At 59.0% G+C, this 18,381-nt stretch overlaps 1 protein-coding gene across 4 annotated transcripts in view; it reads left to right on the forward strand.

Annotated features, from left to right (window-relative positions):
- The first annotated feature begins 681 nt into the window (after positions 1–681).
- IGSF9B (immunoglobulin superfamily member 9B) overlaps positions 682–18,381 on the forward strand; it is a 57,491-nt gene continuing 39,791 nt past the window's right edge. For all 4 annotated transcript variants that reach the window (XR_006742338.1, XR_006742339.1, XM_036449381.2 and 1 more), the window contains exons 1-4: positions 682–937; positions 11,149–11,346; positions 13,022–13,168; positions 18,229–18,380. Coding sequence is in view for 2 of the 4 variants with exons in the window: in XM_036449381.2 (XP_036305274.1) it covers positions 874–937; positions 11,149–11,346; positions 13,022–13,168; positions 18,229–18,380 (561 nt within the window). In the remaining 2 variants the exon portion in view is untranslated. The remainder of the gene's footprint in view (positions 938–11,148; positions 11,347–13,021; positions 13,169–18,228; position 18,381) is intronic.

The raw sequence follows: 18,381 nt of genomic DNA on the forward strand, positions 1-18,381 counted from the left end.
ACTTGCAGAGGTCATTTTAGTCATTCCCCTGCCTTCAGGCTGGGTGGGTTAACTTAACATCACGTTTGGGTGGGAGGGGTGCGTGGCCGAGGGAAGCGTGTCCATGTGTGGAAGGGGGTGGGGGTGGGGGAGGGGGAGGTTGCGCGTGACCTCTTCGAAAAGAGCTCCAGCGAAGGACGTTCCCGAGCTTCCCCAGGCTCCCCGCTCCCGGGTTTCCCCATCCCTGAATCAGCATCATCCTCCCGGGAATTGCTTTTGAGCCGGTTGGAAACCGGATGTTGGGTTCCCTGGGAGGGCGGGGACGACGTCCCCTCAGAGCTGTCACGGGTAATTCGAGACAGGGTTCTCTTATCAAACCAGAAACGCTACCATTTCCTTTAGCAGAAACTTGCCTTGCAGTGGTGAGCCGAGAGAACAGAGCAGAGCCGCTACAACGCCTTCTCTCGGGCAATGCGCATGATTCTGCGGCTCTGTGCTGGCTACGCTTCAACGCACCTTGAAATGGGCTCGCCTCCCCAGCCGTGACGGGCAGGCCTCGGAGCCAATCTGCCTCGAGGCTTGTGGGCGGTGGCCAATAGGCGGGAGGCGGGGGGCGGTGCCGGAGACCCGGCCATCTAGGCTTCACCGTGGCGCTGGCAGCGCTCCGCCCGGGCTGGTAGTGCAGGTGCCGCTGCGCGGGGCTTGGGGAGCCTGCGCGCCGAGCCGAGCGGAGCCGCGGAGGGAGGGATGGGGAGCGGGCCGCCCGGGCTGCAGCTGCACCGGCGCGGGGCGTAGGCGGGTCGAGCCGGCGGGAGCAGGCGCTAGGGCGAGAAGTGAGCGGCGCAGGAGTACTTTGCGATAGGATGAGGCTCCTGGCTGGCGCGCGATAGTACTATGATTTGGTATGTGGCCACTTTGATAGCAAGTGTGATCAGCACCCGAGGTCTGGCAGCTCAAGGTGAGTTGAAGTGCAGCGCCCCTGCTCTGCCCTCCCGTTGTCCTCAGCCCCTTCCTCCTCCCCATCTCCCGCTCCTCGGTCCCTCCGAGCTCCGCGCCTGTCCGCGGGCGAGGCTCCAGCTCCGGCCAGGCGGGCTCCCGCCGGACACTGCGGGGAGGGCGGGGGCCGCCGCGGGCCGGAGGTCCAGGCGGCAAGGGGGTCCCAGTCCCCTTGGGCTGCCGGGCGCTCGGGAGAAGACACCTTGGGATTGGGGGGTCGACTTCGCCCACCTCTGGCCCCGCACCTGCACACCGGCGTGCCGTGCCCGGCGCCCGGAGCCGGAGCGGCGGTCTCCGGGAGCGCCGGGGAGTCGGCGGCTCCCCTAACTCTGGGTGCCGGGAGTTTGCGGGTGTTCCGGAGGCTGCTGCACTCGCGCCACCGCTCCCAGGCGAGCCCTCGCAGGGAGGTGCAACCCAGAGCCTTGGGACTCCTGGCACCCAGGGCTAAGGGGACTCTGGGTTACTGGCCCTGCGGGCGCCCACCGCTCCAGCTCGCGCCCCTCCTGACCCCAAATCTTGGCAGCCAGAGGTCGGGTTCTTCTCCGAGCGCGGCGGGCGCATGGAGAACCCAGAGCGGGGAAGAGGGGTGGAGGTGGGGGTGGGGGCGGGGTGGGGGTCCCTCTGCGGGCTCCAAGGAGCGCCGGCTTTGGCCAGCCCTGTCCGATTGGCATCTGTGTTGGCTGAGCCGCACCTGGGCCCGGCCAGGTAAAAGTTCCCGGGGAGCGCAGCGCGTAGCAGCCGGGCCGCCCCGGCCGCCCTCCAGGCTGCGAGGCAGAGCTGGCGGGGGACACGGGCAGCGGGGAAGGGATCCCCCGTGGCTGCGTCTCGGAGCACAGGGAGGTTTCCTCTTTCCTTCCTGTTCCCTTGTCTGATCTGGGAAGGGACCAGAGGGAAGCCAGCGAGTTGGGCGATGCGCGCGTGAACGCGCGGGCTTTTGCTCCGGAGACAGGCAAGGCGACCTGCAAGCCGCTGGGTGGCACCCCCAGCTCTCGGCCCTTGTATGGAAGTAGGAGCGCAGCCCGGAGGGTGCCAGGACTCTGAGCTCACGGCTCTCAGCCGCTGACACAACCGGCGGGCGGCGGGCAAGTTCGCCTGGAGGAAGTGGCTGCGCCGGGAACCGGCCTTGGCACAGAAGTCGGCAGGGGGACCCGCCAAGGAGAGAGCCAGCGCCCAGCGGCGGGAGGGCAGAAGGGGTGGCAGGAGGCACCTTTTACAGGGTCCTCTCCTCACCTTGTCTGGGCAGTGTAGGGGAAAGGGGAAGTGATTTGAGAAAGTTTCTAGAAGGAATGACTCCCGTGCTGTTTGGGGGGGAGGAGGGAGCTGAAAACAGAACCAGAGGAGAGCTCAGGGAAGGGCGATTTTGTTAAAAAGGCACAGTGACCTGGCTGGCTTTGAGACTCTCCGTTTGCCAGGTGGGAAAACTGAGCCAGGGCGACTGCAGGAGCCTATAGAACGGGGGGTGGGTGAGAGGTGGGTCAAGTTGTGCTTGGGAATCTCCATCCTCAGCCTCCTCTCCCCCGCTGCCTTGTAGTCTTCCAATGCCCTCATCCTCCCCTCATCCGGTTTTGGTACGTTCCTGCTATGGGACTGTCACTGAAAGCACAAAAGGATGTGCTGGGATCTTTGAATAAAAAGGAGACAGTGAAGGGAAGCTCTGAAATAGCCTCTGACGCGGAGAAGCCAGGGTGAGGGGATGGACTGTCTGCAAGTTTAAGCCCAGAATAAAGGAAGAGGCATGTATGTAGCGTAGCAACACACAACATGGCTAGACAGAAGGGAGGACTTCCTAGGATTGCCTGTTGGTGGGCGTGAAGGTCCTGCCTTCTTTCTGGGTGTGGAGAGGGCCTTCTGGTTGGGATGGCTTGACCTGTACTCCTGCCTGCCACCCCTTATTGGTCTTGGGTTTTTTGTTTTGTTTTGTTTTGTTTTGTTTTTTGTTTTTTTAGCTCAAAGAGGCTCTAAAGGTAGTGGTTAAGGACATAGGCCTAGAGTCAACGGACCTGGGTTCGAATCCTGGGCTCTGCCACTTGCTGGCCTAGTGACCTTGGGCAAGTTGTCTAAGCTCTCTCAATGTCACTTGCCTCAGTGGAAAATGGGGTTCCCAAGATGAGCTAGTGGGTTTTCTTGTGAACCTTCATGCTATAAAGAAATGAGTGACTACCTGTTATATAGTAAGTGCTCAATAAATGTCATCATCATCATCATCATCATCATCATTTCATTATCTCTGGGGTTCCAGTCTTCTCCTCGGTTTCTTTCCCTGGGGGCATTCAGGGCATCGGCACCAGGAGGGCCTAGGGGAGGAGTTGAGAAGGCTGCCTCTTTCGGAAACCACGTTCCCTTTCATGGGCTGACCTTGTCCAGGGAGAACCTGTCACCCCTCTGCAGCCCAGGGAGCTGTGTGGAGGGCATGCAGGCCACGGGGCTACGTGGAAAACCTCTGAAAGGTCTGCAAAACTGGGATTCTGTCCGTGGCCAGAGGTCTGTGAGGAGGATGCAGGAGGTCATAGCCTCTCCGCCTCTGCAGAGAGGGAGAAGGGGGGCCTGCCTGGCAGGCGCCTGCTCACGGGAGAAACAGCCAGCGGTGTTCAAATGCTGGCTCTGTCTGTGTGACAGCTCAGCTGCTCTCTGACTGGCAGAGTTGACTTCCGGGGATGGAGGAGGGGAGGAATTCCTGAAGGGGAGGGGCTTTGCAATGCCATGCTTGGGTTTAGGTTTGCTGGAAGCAGCCTGCTCTAGCCCAGGGGTGGAAGGGGGCAACCCCTTGGGCATTGTTGGGTTGGGACACAGGTAGGGATGAGCTCCCCATTTGACTTGAGTTGCGCATCTGGAGTGGATGGAGGTGGGTGGAGAGGCTGGGGAGGGAATGGGGAAGAGAGAGACTTGAGACGTATCTGGAGTCTGGCAGGTGGCGATTGGAGTCTCAGCATCCCAGACATTTGCTGAGCAAGCCTGGGGAGCACCCTGGACCACGCTTAGCTGTCTCTGGGCCTTGATGCCCAGGGCTCCCTCCTCCTCTCTCCCACAGATTCTGTGGCTGGATTATCCCTGACTCCAGTGTCCCCAGATAAAGTGGAGTTCTGACTCAGATCCTGCGGGTAGCTGGACCAGTGCCCTCTCTGTCCTCCCTTTGGTAATGAAGATGAGAGGGAGGACGTTCAGGCCCGGGGCTGCTGGGAAGACCTCCTGGGCAGCCCATCCGCTAGGGAGGACTGGCTCAGCAAGTGGCAGGTGGCGTGCACAAGGCCCCAGCACAGCGCTGTGCCGGGCAGCATGCGCCCGGGGAGAAGCTGAGGAGAAACTGTGGGAAGAATCAGCTTTCAGCTCCTGGCCTGAGGCCCAGCACTTGCTAGACTTGGAGTTGTCAGGTCCCGGAGCTGGATGGTTTCATGTTTATGGCTCTGATAGAAAGTGGGATCCGGTTACCCAAGAAGCAGAGGCTGCCCAGCCGGGGAGATGCTAAAGCCCAGCATCTCCTGCCCTCCCTCTCTCCTGGCTCTGCCTTCTCCAGCGCCTGCGTCTTCTTTCTCCCCTCTGCCTGCCCGGCCAGGGAGCCTGGGTGCGGCTCTCAGAGCCTAGCCTGCGCCTTCTCTTCTCTCTGGCCCTTTTTTCCTCTGGTGTGCTGGGCCTTGCCCAGGGATTGAGGGTGGGAGATGAACCCCAAAGGGGGCCGGGCCTGGGATTTACCACACTTCTCCACTAACGTCTCCCCCCCCTTGCCCCATCCTGTGTCCTCTTCAGGCTGGGGCTTGGGGCTCAGAGGAGCGAGTTTCTTCTGCCTGCTTCCCTAGAATGGGTGAGCAGCTTGTGTGGAGTTGCTCTGAGCTATGAAGAGCTATGATTGGTGCACGTTGTCCGGAGGTGTGTGCACGTCTATGTGCATGTGTGCATGTGCATGTGTCTGTATGTGTGTGAGCATGTGTGTTTGCACCTGTGTGTGTTTGTGTGCACGCACACGTGTGGAACGCAGCAGGGCAAGGGCAGTCAGTCTACAGGCACGAGGTAGGGAGTCACTCCTCTCCAAGAGCCGTGGGTGGCGGAGACTAGACTCAGAACAGATGCCTCGCTTTCCTGTCCCCGGCTCTGCACCTGAGTGTAGGCAGCCCAGAAGTTTCTAAAGTTGGGGGCCCAGCCCAAGCTCTAGATTTAAGGATACCGGAGGTTCCGGAGAGAAAGCCTATGTGGGGGGACAAACTCAGGTCGAGCCCCAGGAATGCCAATAACAGGTATGTCCTGCCTCAGTGCTCTGACACTTGGTTATTCAGCACAGCAAGTCCAGCAGGGCTGGGTCGCAGGAAAGATGGGCGAGGGTGCTGGGTTGCAGAGCAGTTCGTAGCCTGGCCCCTCGGGGGCACTGCCCACGGGTGCCAGTTCAGCCTGCCCCAGGCAGCTGACCTATTTTTCTGCGGAATCTCCTGCTTCTGTGTTTTCTCTTGCGTGAATGAGCAGCAGACTGGTGAGCAGAGGCAGGGCCTCCATGAGGGTGTGGGGGAGAAGTCCACGTGGCCAGGGCTTCGAGGGAGGGCCCAGCCAGCCCCACTGTCCTTCTGAGAAGAGGGACTGGAGATGCTTCCTCTTGGCCTGTCCCTCTGTCCCCTGCCCCATCTCCTGGACCTCCCTCCTGGCCATAGGACCCACCAAGATAGTCTGGGCAGACAGCCTGCATGGAGAGTCGTCTTCACCATTGTGTGAGCCGAGCCAGTCCTCATTCCTTCCCAGGGCGTGCTGACGCTCCTTGTGAGTCTGATAGAGCTTTGATTGCCCTCTTACTTATCCTGTCCACCTGGCTCCTCTCCTGAAGCTCATGGCCCTGTGGCAGGCAGAGCCCACCGTGTGCTCCCCTGGCCGGGCCTGCCTGCCGGCTTCGGAGCACACGCGTGTATTTGGCCATGTGTGAGTGTGCAGGTGCAGGCCTCCGCCCCGGTGGTGGGGAGGGCTCGCGTGGGGTGTGGCCGTGCCTTGGTGCTGAGGAGTCCTTAAAGGCGCAGAGCCGAGGCTGCATTACTGGCTCCATTCCTGGCTGCTTCCTGCCCGGAGCTCTTGGAGGAGTGGCTCCCGGGAAGGTGACCTGGCTGAAGCACTGTTCCCTGTGGGCCGCGGGGAGCCCACCCGAGAGGGACAGAGGGACAGAGGGATGGGAGGAGCAGTCCCTCAGGAGGAAGGCCGCCTGCCATTCCCGCCCCTCCTCCCAGTACTTTGCTGTTCAGAAGATGGGACACTTTCCTGGCCAGGTCAGTCCGGGCCCACCTGACCTCTGACTTCCACCCTAAGAGGTTTGAAGGGGAGTAGGGTCCGAAGGCTGTGAGCACACTGGTGGGGAGACCATAGGAGGCGGGGACTTCTCTGAGGACCTGCCTCATGCCCTCCTGGGCAAGTGCACCCCTGGGCGCCTGAGGGCCCGCTCCCTGGCGTCTCCTGGAGCCTCCTAGCTGGTGGGGGTGGGGGGATGATTGGGGGCTACCAGAGGCTGTGCCTTTTTTGGACTCAGCAGAGATTATTTTTAGGCGGCAGTGGAGGTGGCAGTGACTGCCACTCGTATTATTAGACAGCAGGCCTGTGGTTTGGGAGTCTGGTGCCCAGAGGAGGAGGGGGAGGGGAGAAGGAGCAGGAAGACCGGAGGAGGCTCCAGAGAGGACCTGGCCTCCTGAGGGCAGCACTCACTCATGGTCTCCCCTCACCACTGCGGCGGCGGCTGCCAGATCCAGCCGAGGCTCCTGGGCCTGGTAGTGTGACCCTGAGCTCCGAGCAGGCACCAGCCAGCTGACTTCTGCAGTGCCCACCCCGTCATCCTGGCCGGGGCCCGGTCGCGGGAGTCTGGCTGGAGAGCCTTGCGGAGCATGCCGTGGGGAGGGGGTGTGGGGAAGGGTGGGAGGGGGTGTGCTTCGGTGCAGTGGGGAGAGGCCTCAGTGCCTGGCCTGTGGCCGGCAGGTGGTATGAACGAGTGAAGCTAAGAGGGCATGCAGGCTGTCCCAGTGGCCCCCTGGGTGACCTGGCTGACATGGCAATGGCAGTGCTTCTGCCAGGTGGGCATCGTGGGCATTAAGTGAGCTCCGTGATGCATGCCCAGCGCAGAGCCTGGCATATGGCAGGTGAGCAGGGGAAGTGGAAGCTCTCTCTCTGGCACCTGTATCTTCTTTGGTATTAAGAGTGTCTCCCACTCCGGTGCCCTGCCTCCCGCAGCCCTGCCCTGGGAGAGCTCCAGGTTGTGAATGTCAGGTGTGTGGCCTCGTGGTTCTGTGCTCACGGGATCCAATGGCAGCCGTGGACTTTGGTCCCCGCCGTGGACCACCTGGCCCCGGGAGCAGGAGATTTGTACCCCGTGGGCTTTCAAAGGTCAGCCAGACCACAGATGCCGCCTCAGCCCCCGCCCCCTTTTCCCTCCTGGGGTGAAACAGCTCCACGGGGGACTGGCAGAGCCCCAAGGTGCAGATGGGCTGGGCTCGGCTTGGGGCCCTGCTGTGTTCTACCGTCTCTGAACCAGGCCTGTGAAACCCAGGACACCTCACAGCCTCCCACGGTCCTCACCCCTCTCTTTGGGCTGCTCAGGCTTCTGTGATGTGGAAGGGGATCTGGGTGGGTGGGTGGGGGGGTCTCTATCCTTCTTGCAGCTTCTCCCCACCTCAGGTCACATCCATCCTTCTGTTCCCTCCCCCACATCCCTGCCTCTCCCTCTCCCTGTCCCGCCCTCCTCCCTCTACCCTCCTCCCTCCCACCTCTTCCTCCTCCCTCTGTCCCTCCCTCCCTCCTCCCCTTCCTTCCTGCTCCCTTCGGAACGAGTGGGCAGTTGCTCTGCTGGGAGTAGCCCACCTGTTCCCTGGAGAAACAGCCTCAGCTCTGCTGCCCTCCTGGTTCTGGGTGCTTTGAAGGCCTGTGTGTATGTCCCCGTGGCTGAATCTTCAGTGCTCGTGAGTTCTGGTGTGTTTATCTCTCTCTCTCTCTCTCTCTCTCTCTCTCTCTCTCTCTCTCTCTCTCTCTCTCTCTCCTCCCCTCTCTCCCCTTGGGCTGACTGGGCCCTGCTTGTCTGATCTACACTGTTCCCATCTCTGGGTCTCTCCTTTCTTGTTTCTTGAATCCCTTTCCCACTTTGGCTTTAGTGGGTGTCCCCTGGGTTTGAGGCCCCGTCTCTCCTCTGTCAAGCCCCTCTCCTTCTTCATTGCTAACCTGTCTGCTGCTGCTGTTTTTTGTTTGTTTGTTTGTTTTGTTTTTTGTAGCACCCTTTTTGGTAGAAAGTGTTTATTAGACATGTTCTGGCTCAGAAAAAAATCCGGCTTAGAGGAGGTGCTTGTGGTAACGGAGAGAGCGAGTGCATGTGGCGAGGGCTGGGGGGGGGGCGACGGGGGGAGTGGAGATGAAGAAAGCTGATAAGTAGTTCAGGATTCAGAAAGCCAGGAGGGTGGGATTGAGTTCAGAGGCCAGGCAGGGTCTCTGCCTTCTTCTTGGGGAATTCCATCTCTTGCCTTTCCCCATCTTTCGGATGCTTATCTCATCGTGTCCTCTTTCAGCTGCTTGTGTCCTTGAGAAGAAATGGGGATGTGGCTGCCTGGCTGGGGGCCAGCCTCTCTGGATGCCAGGCCACCCAGGCCCAGAGGCTGGCTGGGGATGGGGTGGACCAGGCTGCCTCCTTACCATGCGGTGAGAATGTGGCAGCAGGTGTGAATGAGCAGCTGGCACTGTGGGAACCCATGCTGGAGCACAGAGCCCACCCCCCTCCTGGGCTTGCCCCACAGAGCCCTCCACCCCAGTAGCCCGAGAGCTCTAGGGCCAGCCCACTGGTAGAGGTGGGCAGCCATCTGCCCAGCAGTGCTCGGTCCCTCCTTCTCCTGCCCTAGGCTCTAGTGCCAAGGCCTTGGGAAGGAGGCCCCGTCTGTGGACAGTGCCTGTACCCCCCACCAGGAAACCTACCCCTGGGAATAACTCCTCCCTCTCCCTCCCCCCTGATTCTGTATTTCCTGGAAAGCATGTGCTGCACACACATGTGCACACACCTGTCCACACACCCATTTACGAGTCCTTTTGCCAAGAGATACACAGACATGCACATGCATACACACACGCACATGCACTTGACTCCCTCTCAGTGGTAGCCCTTTTCTCCTGGGTGCAGATCAGCCTTTGTACTCCTAGACGACTGGAGGCAGGCCCTGCCCGATCTGGGTGCCCCTGGGGCTGTGGGGGAGGCACCGCTCAGCAGGGCTCTCTTCATGCTTTCCCTGAGGGGCTGGAATTCAAACTGAGTCTGCTGCACGGTTGGGGGTGGGGAGCTGGGAAACCTGCTGGGGCCTCAGGCAGGTGAGTGCAACACTCTGCTCCAAAAATACTCTGTGATCTTAGCTCTTTCTCTAGAAAACAGTGATGTCACTGGTAGCCAATCAGCTTCTGCAAGGTCTTGCCTCCTCCTCCTTCTGCAACTTGCAGGGGAGAAGCTGGAGAGGGGTGGGGGAGGGGGAGGAAGAGAAGGAGAGACACAGGGAGACACACAGCCAGACACAGAATGCGATGAAACACAGGAACACACAAGCACACACAGACAGAGGTCCACATGGGAAATAAAGCAGGCAGAACCCCATCCCCATGCACAGCCCGAACAGAAATCCACTTGCCCCTCAATACACACACACACACACACATACACACACACACACACACACACACACACACACACTGATAGAGACATCGGAACAGGGAAGGAGACAGGAAAGCAGACAGAATCACCCGCAGAGAGTGGGAGCTGGAGACACAGAGACATGGAGAAGGAGCAAGAAAGAGAGCAGACAGACATTGCAGAGGCAGTGACAACTAGAGAAAGACAGAGAGAGACATGAAGGGGAGACAAAGACAAAGGAAGGAGACAGGCAGGAGCTCACAGGGGTCAGAGGTGTATGAAGAACTAGAGGCAGCTGACAGACAGACAGATAGAGGGACAGACTGCTGTTCGGTTCCATGCAGTAGTGGGCGGGCCCAGCGGCTCCCTGGTTCTCAGCCTCAGTGAGCAGCTGCTGTCCATGGTGCTGCCTGCAAGGACCGGGAGGGGAGGCGGGAGGGGTAGGGGAAGCCCGGCCCTCCTCTGGGCTTTGTTGGGTGGTGTGAGGGAAGGCAGCTTGGGGAGGCTGCCTCTGCTGTCCCTTTGGTTGGGAAGTAAGCTGGGCAAGGTGACTTTGTGGGCACGGAGGCTGGTGTAGGAGTGAGGAGTGTCCGGCGGGAAGTGGGGGCCACACTCTTCATGTAGGGGCTCCCGCATTTAGGGGTCCAGGAGCCTGGTAGTTGTGAAGCAGTGTCTGGGTTAACCTTCAGCTTGGGGGGCGGGTGGGTCTTCTCACTGTGTCCCCCTCCGCTGCCAGGAGGGTGGGTGCACCATGTCTACCTGGATGGTTTGTCCTCTGCTCACGGAATGGTGTTTCCCCCTCAGCTGGCTGGGGTTAGCGGGTCCTAGGGCGCCCCTTGTCCCCAGCATCCTGTTCTCTTAATAGTGATATCTGGGACTTTGCAGCTGACAGGTTTGGGGCTTGAAACCGGGAGAACTGGAGCTCCTCCTGCCACCCATTGCACGCCCAGCCAGGAGCGGGAGGAGGGGCCTGGCTGGGCTTTTCTCTCCAGTGTTGCCCCTAGCAGCCTCTGCTCAGCTTGTAGGGATTCCCTGCTCCTGCGTGGAGCACTCTTGTTTTGTGCTGCCAATATTAGACTGAGTGGGGTGGTGTAGGAGGAGGGACGGGAGGAGCCAGGGAGCGCCACCAGGCTCTGGCGCGAAGCCTCCAGTGCAGGGAGATAGATAGTCTGAGTCTACCCTCAGCAATGGCGGCCCTGGCCACGGGTCTGCTGAGGCCCCTCCACCTTCTCAGTGTCCAGGCCCTTAAAATTCTTGGGGGAGGGCTTGGAAATGGCTGTGCTCTTTGGGGAGGGAAGGGCTGGCCTGCAGGACTGCGGAGAGCTGCCTGCCTCTGCTCTTCACCCTCCTCCTGAGGTTCATGGCCGGGGACGGGGTGGGGGAAGGTGGAGAATGCCCTGGGGACCCTCTGCGGAGTGAGTGAGCTCCTTTTCAGGAGGAGGGCTGCGGGATAGCTGGTCCGGGGAGAGGGCAGAGGTCTTTGAACTTGGGCAGGGGGCTGCCTCTGGGGTCACCAGGGCAGGACCTCCTGCCACCTCCTTTTCTAAACCCCAGCCTTGCTGTCCCATCAGTTGCCCACGGCCTGCGAGAGGAGCCCGAGTTTGTGACAGCGCGAGCTGGCGAGGCCGTGGTTCTGCGATGCGACGTGATCCACCCGGTGACAGGGCAGCCCCCGCCCTATGTTGTGGAGTGGTTCAAGTTCGGGGTGCCCATCCCCATCTTCATCAAGTTTGGCTACTACCCACCCCATGTGGACCCTGAGTATGCAGGTAAGGCCTGGCCACTTCGCCTCTGTCCTTGGCTTTGGCTCGGCTGCCCCTCCCCTACGGGCCCCGTGGTTGTTTCCTCCTGCTTTATCCATTGCCTCCTTTCTTCCTCTCACTGGTCTGAGAGCTGTTTTCCAGTCTCTGCCTCTTCCTTCCTGTCCTCTGGACTCTGGTAGGTTTGCTTCCGTGGTGGGGAGAGAGGGAGAGGAGGTGGTGCAGACAGGAAGCAGGCTGGGAGGGCAGTTCTGTGCGGGAGGAGCTGAGTCACAACCATTGAGCCTGGTCTTGTGCAGCTGTGGCGCTGTGTCTGCCTGTACCCACACCTCCCTCTGGCGTTGAGGTTGGGCTTCCTGGGTGTCGGTGTGTGTCTGTGCCTGTGGTGGCCGCCTGCTCTCTGCCACAGCTGCTCCTGCCAGCAGCGGCCACACTAAGTCACTGCCTGTGCCTGCCGCCAGCCTTGGGGTGGGGTTGGGGGAGTGGGATGGGGTGGGAGTGTGCATGTGTGAGCATGTGAGTGCGAGCGCGTGTGTCTGTGTGCATGTGTGAACGTGTGCGTGCCTGTGCGTTGGGGTTGAAAGGACGAGAGGAAGCTGGCAGGACACTGCTTTTATCTTCCCTTCTGGCTCCTGAGGTCTGCACTGCTTTTCTCTCGGAAAACTTCCGCTTCTCTCCCTCCCTCCTGCGCCTGTGTCTCCTTTCCTCTCTTTGGCCCGGTTGGCTTTGATAGTCTGGTTTTAGGCAGATTGCCAGTGCAGAGACAAGGAGGAAGGCAGAGGAGGTTGTGACATTGGAGTGAAGTGGGCTGAGGTGGTGGGTGAGGGGAGAGAGGACCTGAGGGTGCCTGGGCCTCCTCCCTTGTCCTGGAGAAGGGGGCGCTGCTCCCCATTCTGTTGGGCTCCTGCTGCAATGCTTACCTTGCAGTGCCGTGAGACACACTTTTGGTGAGACAAGAATGACTTTTGGGGGGAAGAGGGTAGAGGTAAGGAGGCCACTGGGTGTCTGCTCTGCTGGCCAGCCCTCTCCTCACTCTCCAGCTCATAGGCCTGTGGCCTCAGCTCCTGGGGCCCTGGGCCTTAGCTGGGCCAGCAGCAGCTCCAGCCCTGGTATCAGGAACTGGGAAGGGTCCTAGCACCCTGGTCCCCAGCCTGCCTTCCCTCTGCCAGACAGAGGGGGTATGGGGGGCAGGGCCCAGCTGGGATAGGGGTATTTCTCCACCTGAATGGAAGTCTGGGGCCTGGACACCCAACTTCCTTCCCTCCCTCTCCCTCCCTTTCTCTCCCTCTCTCCCTCCCTCTTCCCCCCTTCTGTATCCCTCATGCCTTCCCTTTGTCCAAAGTGATGCCTGAAAGAAGGGACGTATTCTAAGGCCTGAGCGCTTCTCAGTGCCAAGAGCAAGGCTGCAGTTGCAGCTGGGATGGGGCCCGCCAGGCTGGAGGGTGGGAGGGACCGAGGGACCATCCATCTCGGATGTTTTTCAGCATCGACCTGCCCGAGGCTCCCATGGCCCAGGCTTTATGCCCTTTCCTTTGCCACCTGCGGCCAGAGGTCAGTGCCAGCTGTTATTTTGGGCCCTGCCCCCGGAAGGGCCTGCAGGTGATGATGGGGCCCGTGCCTTTAGCTGGGGTGGGGGTGTCGAGATGTGGGCCTCACCCTTGGGCTCTTGTCCGCCTGTCCCCAGGCCGAGCGAGTCTTCACGACAAAGCTTCGCTGCGGCTGGAGCAGGTTCGCTCCGAGGACCAGGGCTGGTACGAGTGCAAAGTGCTCATGCTGGACCAGCAGTATGACACCTTCCACAACGGCAGCTGGGTGCACCTCACCATCAACGGTGAGTACGGGTTCCCGCCCGGGCTGGGGGTCCCCAGGAGCCTCTTTTCGGGTGGAACCCCCGGGCCCCGCTGCAGGGAGGAACCTCAGCATGCTGGGCTCCCTCCACACCCCTCAGCTGCCTGCCCAGAGCCGTGGGATTGTGGGAGCCTGGAGGAGCTGCCCCCTGGGTGCGGGGCAGAGTGTACTGTGGGGGTAGGGGGGTGAGGGGGGCGCTGATTCCTCCCTTATCGGGAGGAAGGAATCTGGTTCTTGAAACCGGGCTAAGGCTTTGTGGAGGCACCATTCCCAGCCTCGGAGAGACCCTGCCAGTGCCTCCCCTCCAGTGGAGTTCCCAGAATTCCCTTTGCAGGGTGACATTTTGGTTCCTTGTGAAATGCATTCATTTGCATAAGATGTGCTGAGGTCCTACTGTGCGCCACACTCTGCACCAGATGCTGGAAAGACGAAGCTGAGCGTACCCGGTTCAGCCCCTGCCCAGACCGGGTTTACCGTCTCCTAAACCAGGAGGATCCTGGGAAGAGGAAGTTTTAATGGCTGTCAGTTATGTAGAGCTCCGGCTAAATGATTTGAGGAGGCCCATGCGGAGGCTGCAGGGGGGCCTGCTGGCTCTGTGTTGGCCCAGGCTGGGGGCCAGGTCTCCCCGGCTGGAGAGCCCCCTGTGTCACTGGGCGTCCGGACTAGAGAAGGGATCTTCTGGTGGAGGCAGGAGGAGCTGGGACTGGGGGGAACATTTGAAGGAGCATGAACCCCATTGTGTGTGGGGATAAGATGTTTGTGTCTTTTTTTCTGGTTAGAGCCTCATTCCTCCTTAATCAGTGTTTGGCGAAATGTATTCAGCCACGCTGTGCTGCAGGCACGAGGCTGGTTCCCGAGGCTTCGACAGCGCATGTGCTGGGGCGAGCACACACAGCTGGGTGCTTATGGCTCTGATATCTGCGACTGGAGGTGCCGTGGTCGGGAGAAAGATGGATGGCGTCCTGCTCGGATGCTTTTCAGCATCGACCTGCCCTAATCTGCCTCGAGGGACAACTCCATCTGTCCACCTGTGGGGCTGGGTCATCCTCCCAGGGCTCGGATCAACCCATCCAGGGTCCTGGGAGCTCAGAGCATTTTAGCCAGAGCGCTGACCTCTGGGAAGAGCAGGCTTAGAGGTGGCAGCCGAAGTCCCTGTTGGTCCAGGCTGCCGGACCCATTCGATGCAGCCGGCTCTCACCAGCCAGTCCCCCAGAGACTGATGGAGGCTGGTTTTACATCTTGGGTGGGCTGTCCCTACCACCCGGCAAGCTTTTGAGTCACCTCCTTTGGCTGCAAGCTGTTGTGTGTGCCGGGAAGGAAAACTCATCTTAATATTAGCCCCAGCAAAACATAATTAGGGAGGCGCACCGCGGCTGAAAGCCTCACTGCAGGCTGCGCCAGGAGTCCCCACGCTGCTCTCTCTCTCTCCTGTGCCCTTTCCTGCACCGGCTCAGCTTCCCTGGCACCTCCGCTCCTCCCACCCGCCTGCTGGTGTTCATTCAGCAGCCTGAGACCCAGGCGACCGTCCGCAGACACGCGTGGGGCAGGAAGCAGGGCTGTGTGTTCTGGTACAGCCTCTGTCTTCGTCTGCACGAGTGGGAGTCGCTTCTTCGGGGATTCCCAATTGCTCGGAGTGGAACTGGCAGGGAACGAGAGTCTGCGGAGGCTTGGTTTATGTCCTGAATCCATCACGCGGTAGCTGTCTGATCCCGGGCAACTTAAGTCAACTCTCCGAGCTGCGGTTTTCTCAGCCGCCAAACACAATGCCTGTTGGCAAAGCCGCCGTGAGGATTGAGGGCAGCGCAGCGTGAGAGCGTGCCTGGCCCGGTGTCTGAAGGGTTTGCGATATGCGGGTAAATTACGCGTAAGATGCTGGCCATCCGCCTTCTCGAGAGAAAAAAAACAAAACACACCTAGATGAAACCAGAGGAGACTGTGTCCGCAGGGATATATGGTGACACAGGAAGTTCTTCAGGCTGCAGGATGCAGGATACCAGGGGCTGTCATAGTGTGAAAGTGTGTGTGCATCACCAGTGAGTACCCATCCAGATCCCAGTGTCTGCTCTGTGGCAGGCTCTGGGGGTGCAGTGGTGGGGAGAGACAGTTGCCACATGGACTTTGGGGAGCATCTCTGGGGGAACCACCGTGTGCAGAGAGAGACCCGGGCAGGGACGGGGAGTGAGCCAGGTGCAGAGTGGGGCGGTGGGAAAGAGAGCTCCAGGCAGAGGGAACAGCATGCGCGGAAGCCCAGAGGAAGGCGAGCCAACGCTCAGGGCTCAGGGAAAGCAGGCAGGCTGTTCACCGTGTATAGAAGCATTCGGCAGGGAAGCTAAGGATGTGCACCGTGTGCTCCAGGCTTTAGAACCAGGCTCCTCACTTGCCTTTACCAAAGAGCCTACCTCCCAAATAGGCAGAACAGCACACGGGCAGCTCCCACGGTGCACGGGAGATCTCTCTCCTTTATTCTGCCTCCCCTCCATCCCGGCGTACATGCTGTCCTGGCTGCGGAGGCTGGAGCGCCCACCACGCCGTTGCTTCCAAACTAGAATGTTCAGTGTCAGGCATTTTCTGACAGGGATCACCTTTGGAAAATAGAAAGGCCAGCGGGAAATTAGAATTACAAATCGTCTCCTTCTCCTGTATTCTCTTGAACATCAGTTATGTGGAAACAAACCCGATTATTTCTTTTATCACATACAAAAAAATACCTAAAAACTACCCCCGAGTCCCCTTCTGCCAAGCCTCCCTCTAGGTTGCTGAGCTCCGTGGAGGCCAGGCCAGCCCATGTCTAACCTGCACCAGTAATTATAGGGCACTTGTAAGAAAGAATGAAGCTGGAAGCGCAGCTGGCAAGCTAACACAGAATTCCGTAAATAATCCAGACTCCAACCATTATTTTCCTGAAAACTTGAAATTGTTCAAAGTACTTTTCTGATTAGCACCTAAATAATAAAAGTAATTATGTAATTAGTAATTAATTTGTCACTTCAGGACATAATTTAATTTATTATCTTTCTTTTGAGCTTGGTGCCAGAGGCAGTGGAGGCTGTGGCTGTATTAACTGTGTTTCCAGGGACAGGCTTGGTGGTGACGGGGGTGGGGTGGGGGTGGGGGCGAGGTTGAGCGGGTGAAGGGGTGGGGGTGCCTGAGGAAGTGAGGGCACATTTCAGGGCAGGAGGGGAGGCCTGGGAGTGCGGGGGACAGGACCCCTTTGTTAGGGGTGGGGCGATTTTTGCCATTATTTCTGGTGTAGGAGACACTGGATGAGAATTGCCTCCTTTGAGGATGTCTGTAGAGTGTGTTGGTGATGGATATGCTTCTTAATTCAGTCAGCATTCACTCCTCCAGTGTCCCCGTGTGCCCACGCTGAGCTAAGGGCTTAGAAGGTTATGGAAGAAAATGGTCATGTTCATGCTTTTAAGGAGTTTTATGTGTTGGTCTGTAGGTGTGTGCATGTGTATGCACACTCATTCATTCATACATTCATTCATATATTCAACAGATGTTTGTGGAGTACTCTTATTACGTGCCAGGAACTATGCTAAAAGCTGGGCATATAGTAGGATTTGTGGAAAAAATCTCTGCTCTCTCAGTGAAAGAGAAACCTCATCAATCAGCTGCCCCTACTGAAGGTGGATCCTGCAACCCGGGCATGTGTCTTGACCGGGAATCAGACTGGTCACCAGTTCTTGGTTCATGGGTTGATGCTCAACCACTGAGCCACACTGGCCAGGCAAGATCTGTGCTTTCTTAAGGAGAGGAGTGGTAAGTGCTTTGAAGAAAATGAAACAGTCTAAGGGGCAGGGAATGCTAGAAGTGCCACCTCAGATCGGCTGACCAGGCCAGGCCAGATGGCATCTTAGCACAGAATTGCGTGAGCTAAAGGAGAGACGACTGTATGGAGCTCCAAGCAGCGAGGACAGCACACGCAAAGGCCCTGCGGTTGGATGTCTTGGCACATTCGTGGTAGACAAAGAAGGCAATATGGTTACAGCACAGAGAAGGGGAAAATATGGTAGACAAGTTTGGCAGAGGGGCACCAAGGCTAAAATGCCCTGACATCTTCTCATTGCTTCAGAGGCTCCTGAGGAGATGATGGTGATTGTGCGTGCTAACATTTTACAAGATCCTTTCTTCACATAAATTTATTTCTCACACCGATTCTGGAGGGTGGGGGCTTCAGGAAAAGCCCAGAGAGGCTGAGTAACTTGCCCGGGGTTACCCAACAAGGGGCAGGCTGGTGCACGAACTTGGTCCTGAGCTTTGGATGCCTCCAGATGAGATGAGAGTGGCATTGGGGCCTTGCAGGGCTGGTGTTCAGAGAACGGATGGCCCCAGGCTGCAAGACTGACCATACTGCCTCTACAGGCAGCTCAGAGAAGCGCAACCAAGTCTTTTAAAAGCTTTGCCCAACGCGATGGCATTTTAGTTAAAACTCCAAGCAGGTGGCGGCATAGGGGGGCAGCCTGGCATAATTAGAGGAGAGTTAGGAAGGCGACAGCCTGGCCCTCATGGCCTGATGGAAGCAGACGGCGAGCGTCCGGGTGTCACGCCTGGCTGGACTGGGGCTGAGGAAGCAGCGTGCCACGCGTGGTCAGGAGGTGAAAGGGAGGGTGACAGCACGTCTGTGGAGCCGGTGGCAGCAGCTGCGGGCTCTGTGGGAGTCTGGGGACAGCTGTCTTGTCTGTCACCGTCTTAGTGCTGAGCTCAGTGCTTCCCTACAGATGCTCAGCAAACATGGGCTTGTTGGCAATTTGCCAAATACAGTGGAAACTGTGTAGCAGTTGGACACAGCCAGACACACTTTGAATTCCAGGTTTCCTCTCCCAGTGTAAGGCTCATGGGCAGAGTATTTTACTCGTCTCCGCCTTCCCTCTTCCCTCCGTACACCTTGAAGAAAGTCAGGCATGAGCCTATGAGGAATGGTATCACGGGCAGTGCCTGGTGTGGGTGCAGTGGCTGATGCTAGGGGGGTTTGGGGGCTATGACACACAGGGCAGCAGCCCTCCAATCACACCCTGAGCCTTTGCGGTCTCTTTGCAGCTCCCCCAACCTTTACAGAAACACCCCCCCAGTACATTGAGGCCAAGGAGGGGGGCAGTGTCACCATGACCTGCACAGCTTTTGGGAACCCCAAGCCGATTGTCACCTGGCTCAAGGAGGGGACACTCCTAGGTGCTAGTGGGAAATACCAGG

Source organism: Pipistrellus kuhlii, unplaced genomic scaffold, assembly GCF_014108245.1.
Source record: "Pipistrellus kuhlii isolate mPipKuh1 unplaced genomic scaffold, mPipKuh1.p scaffold_m20_p_20, whole genome shotgun sequence".
Lineage (NCBI taxonomy): Eukaryota > Metazoa > Chordata > Mammalia > Chiroptera > Vespertilionidae > Pipistrellus > Pipistrellus kuhlii.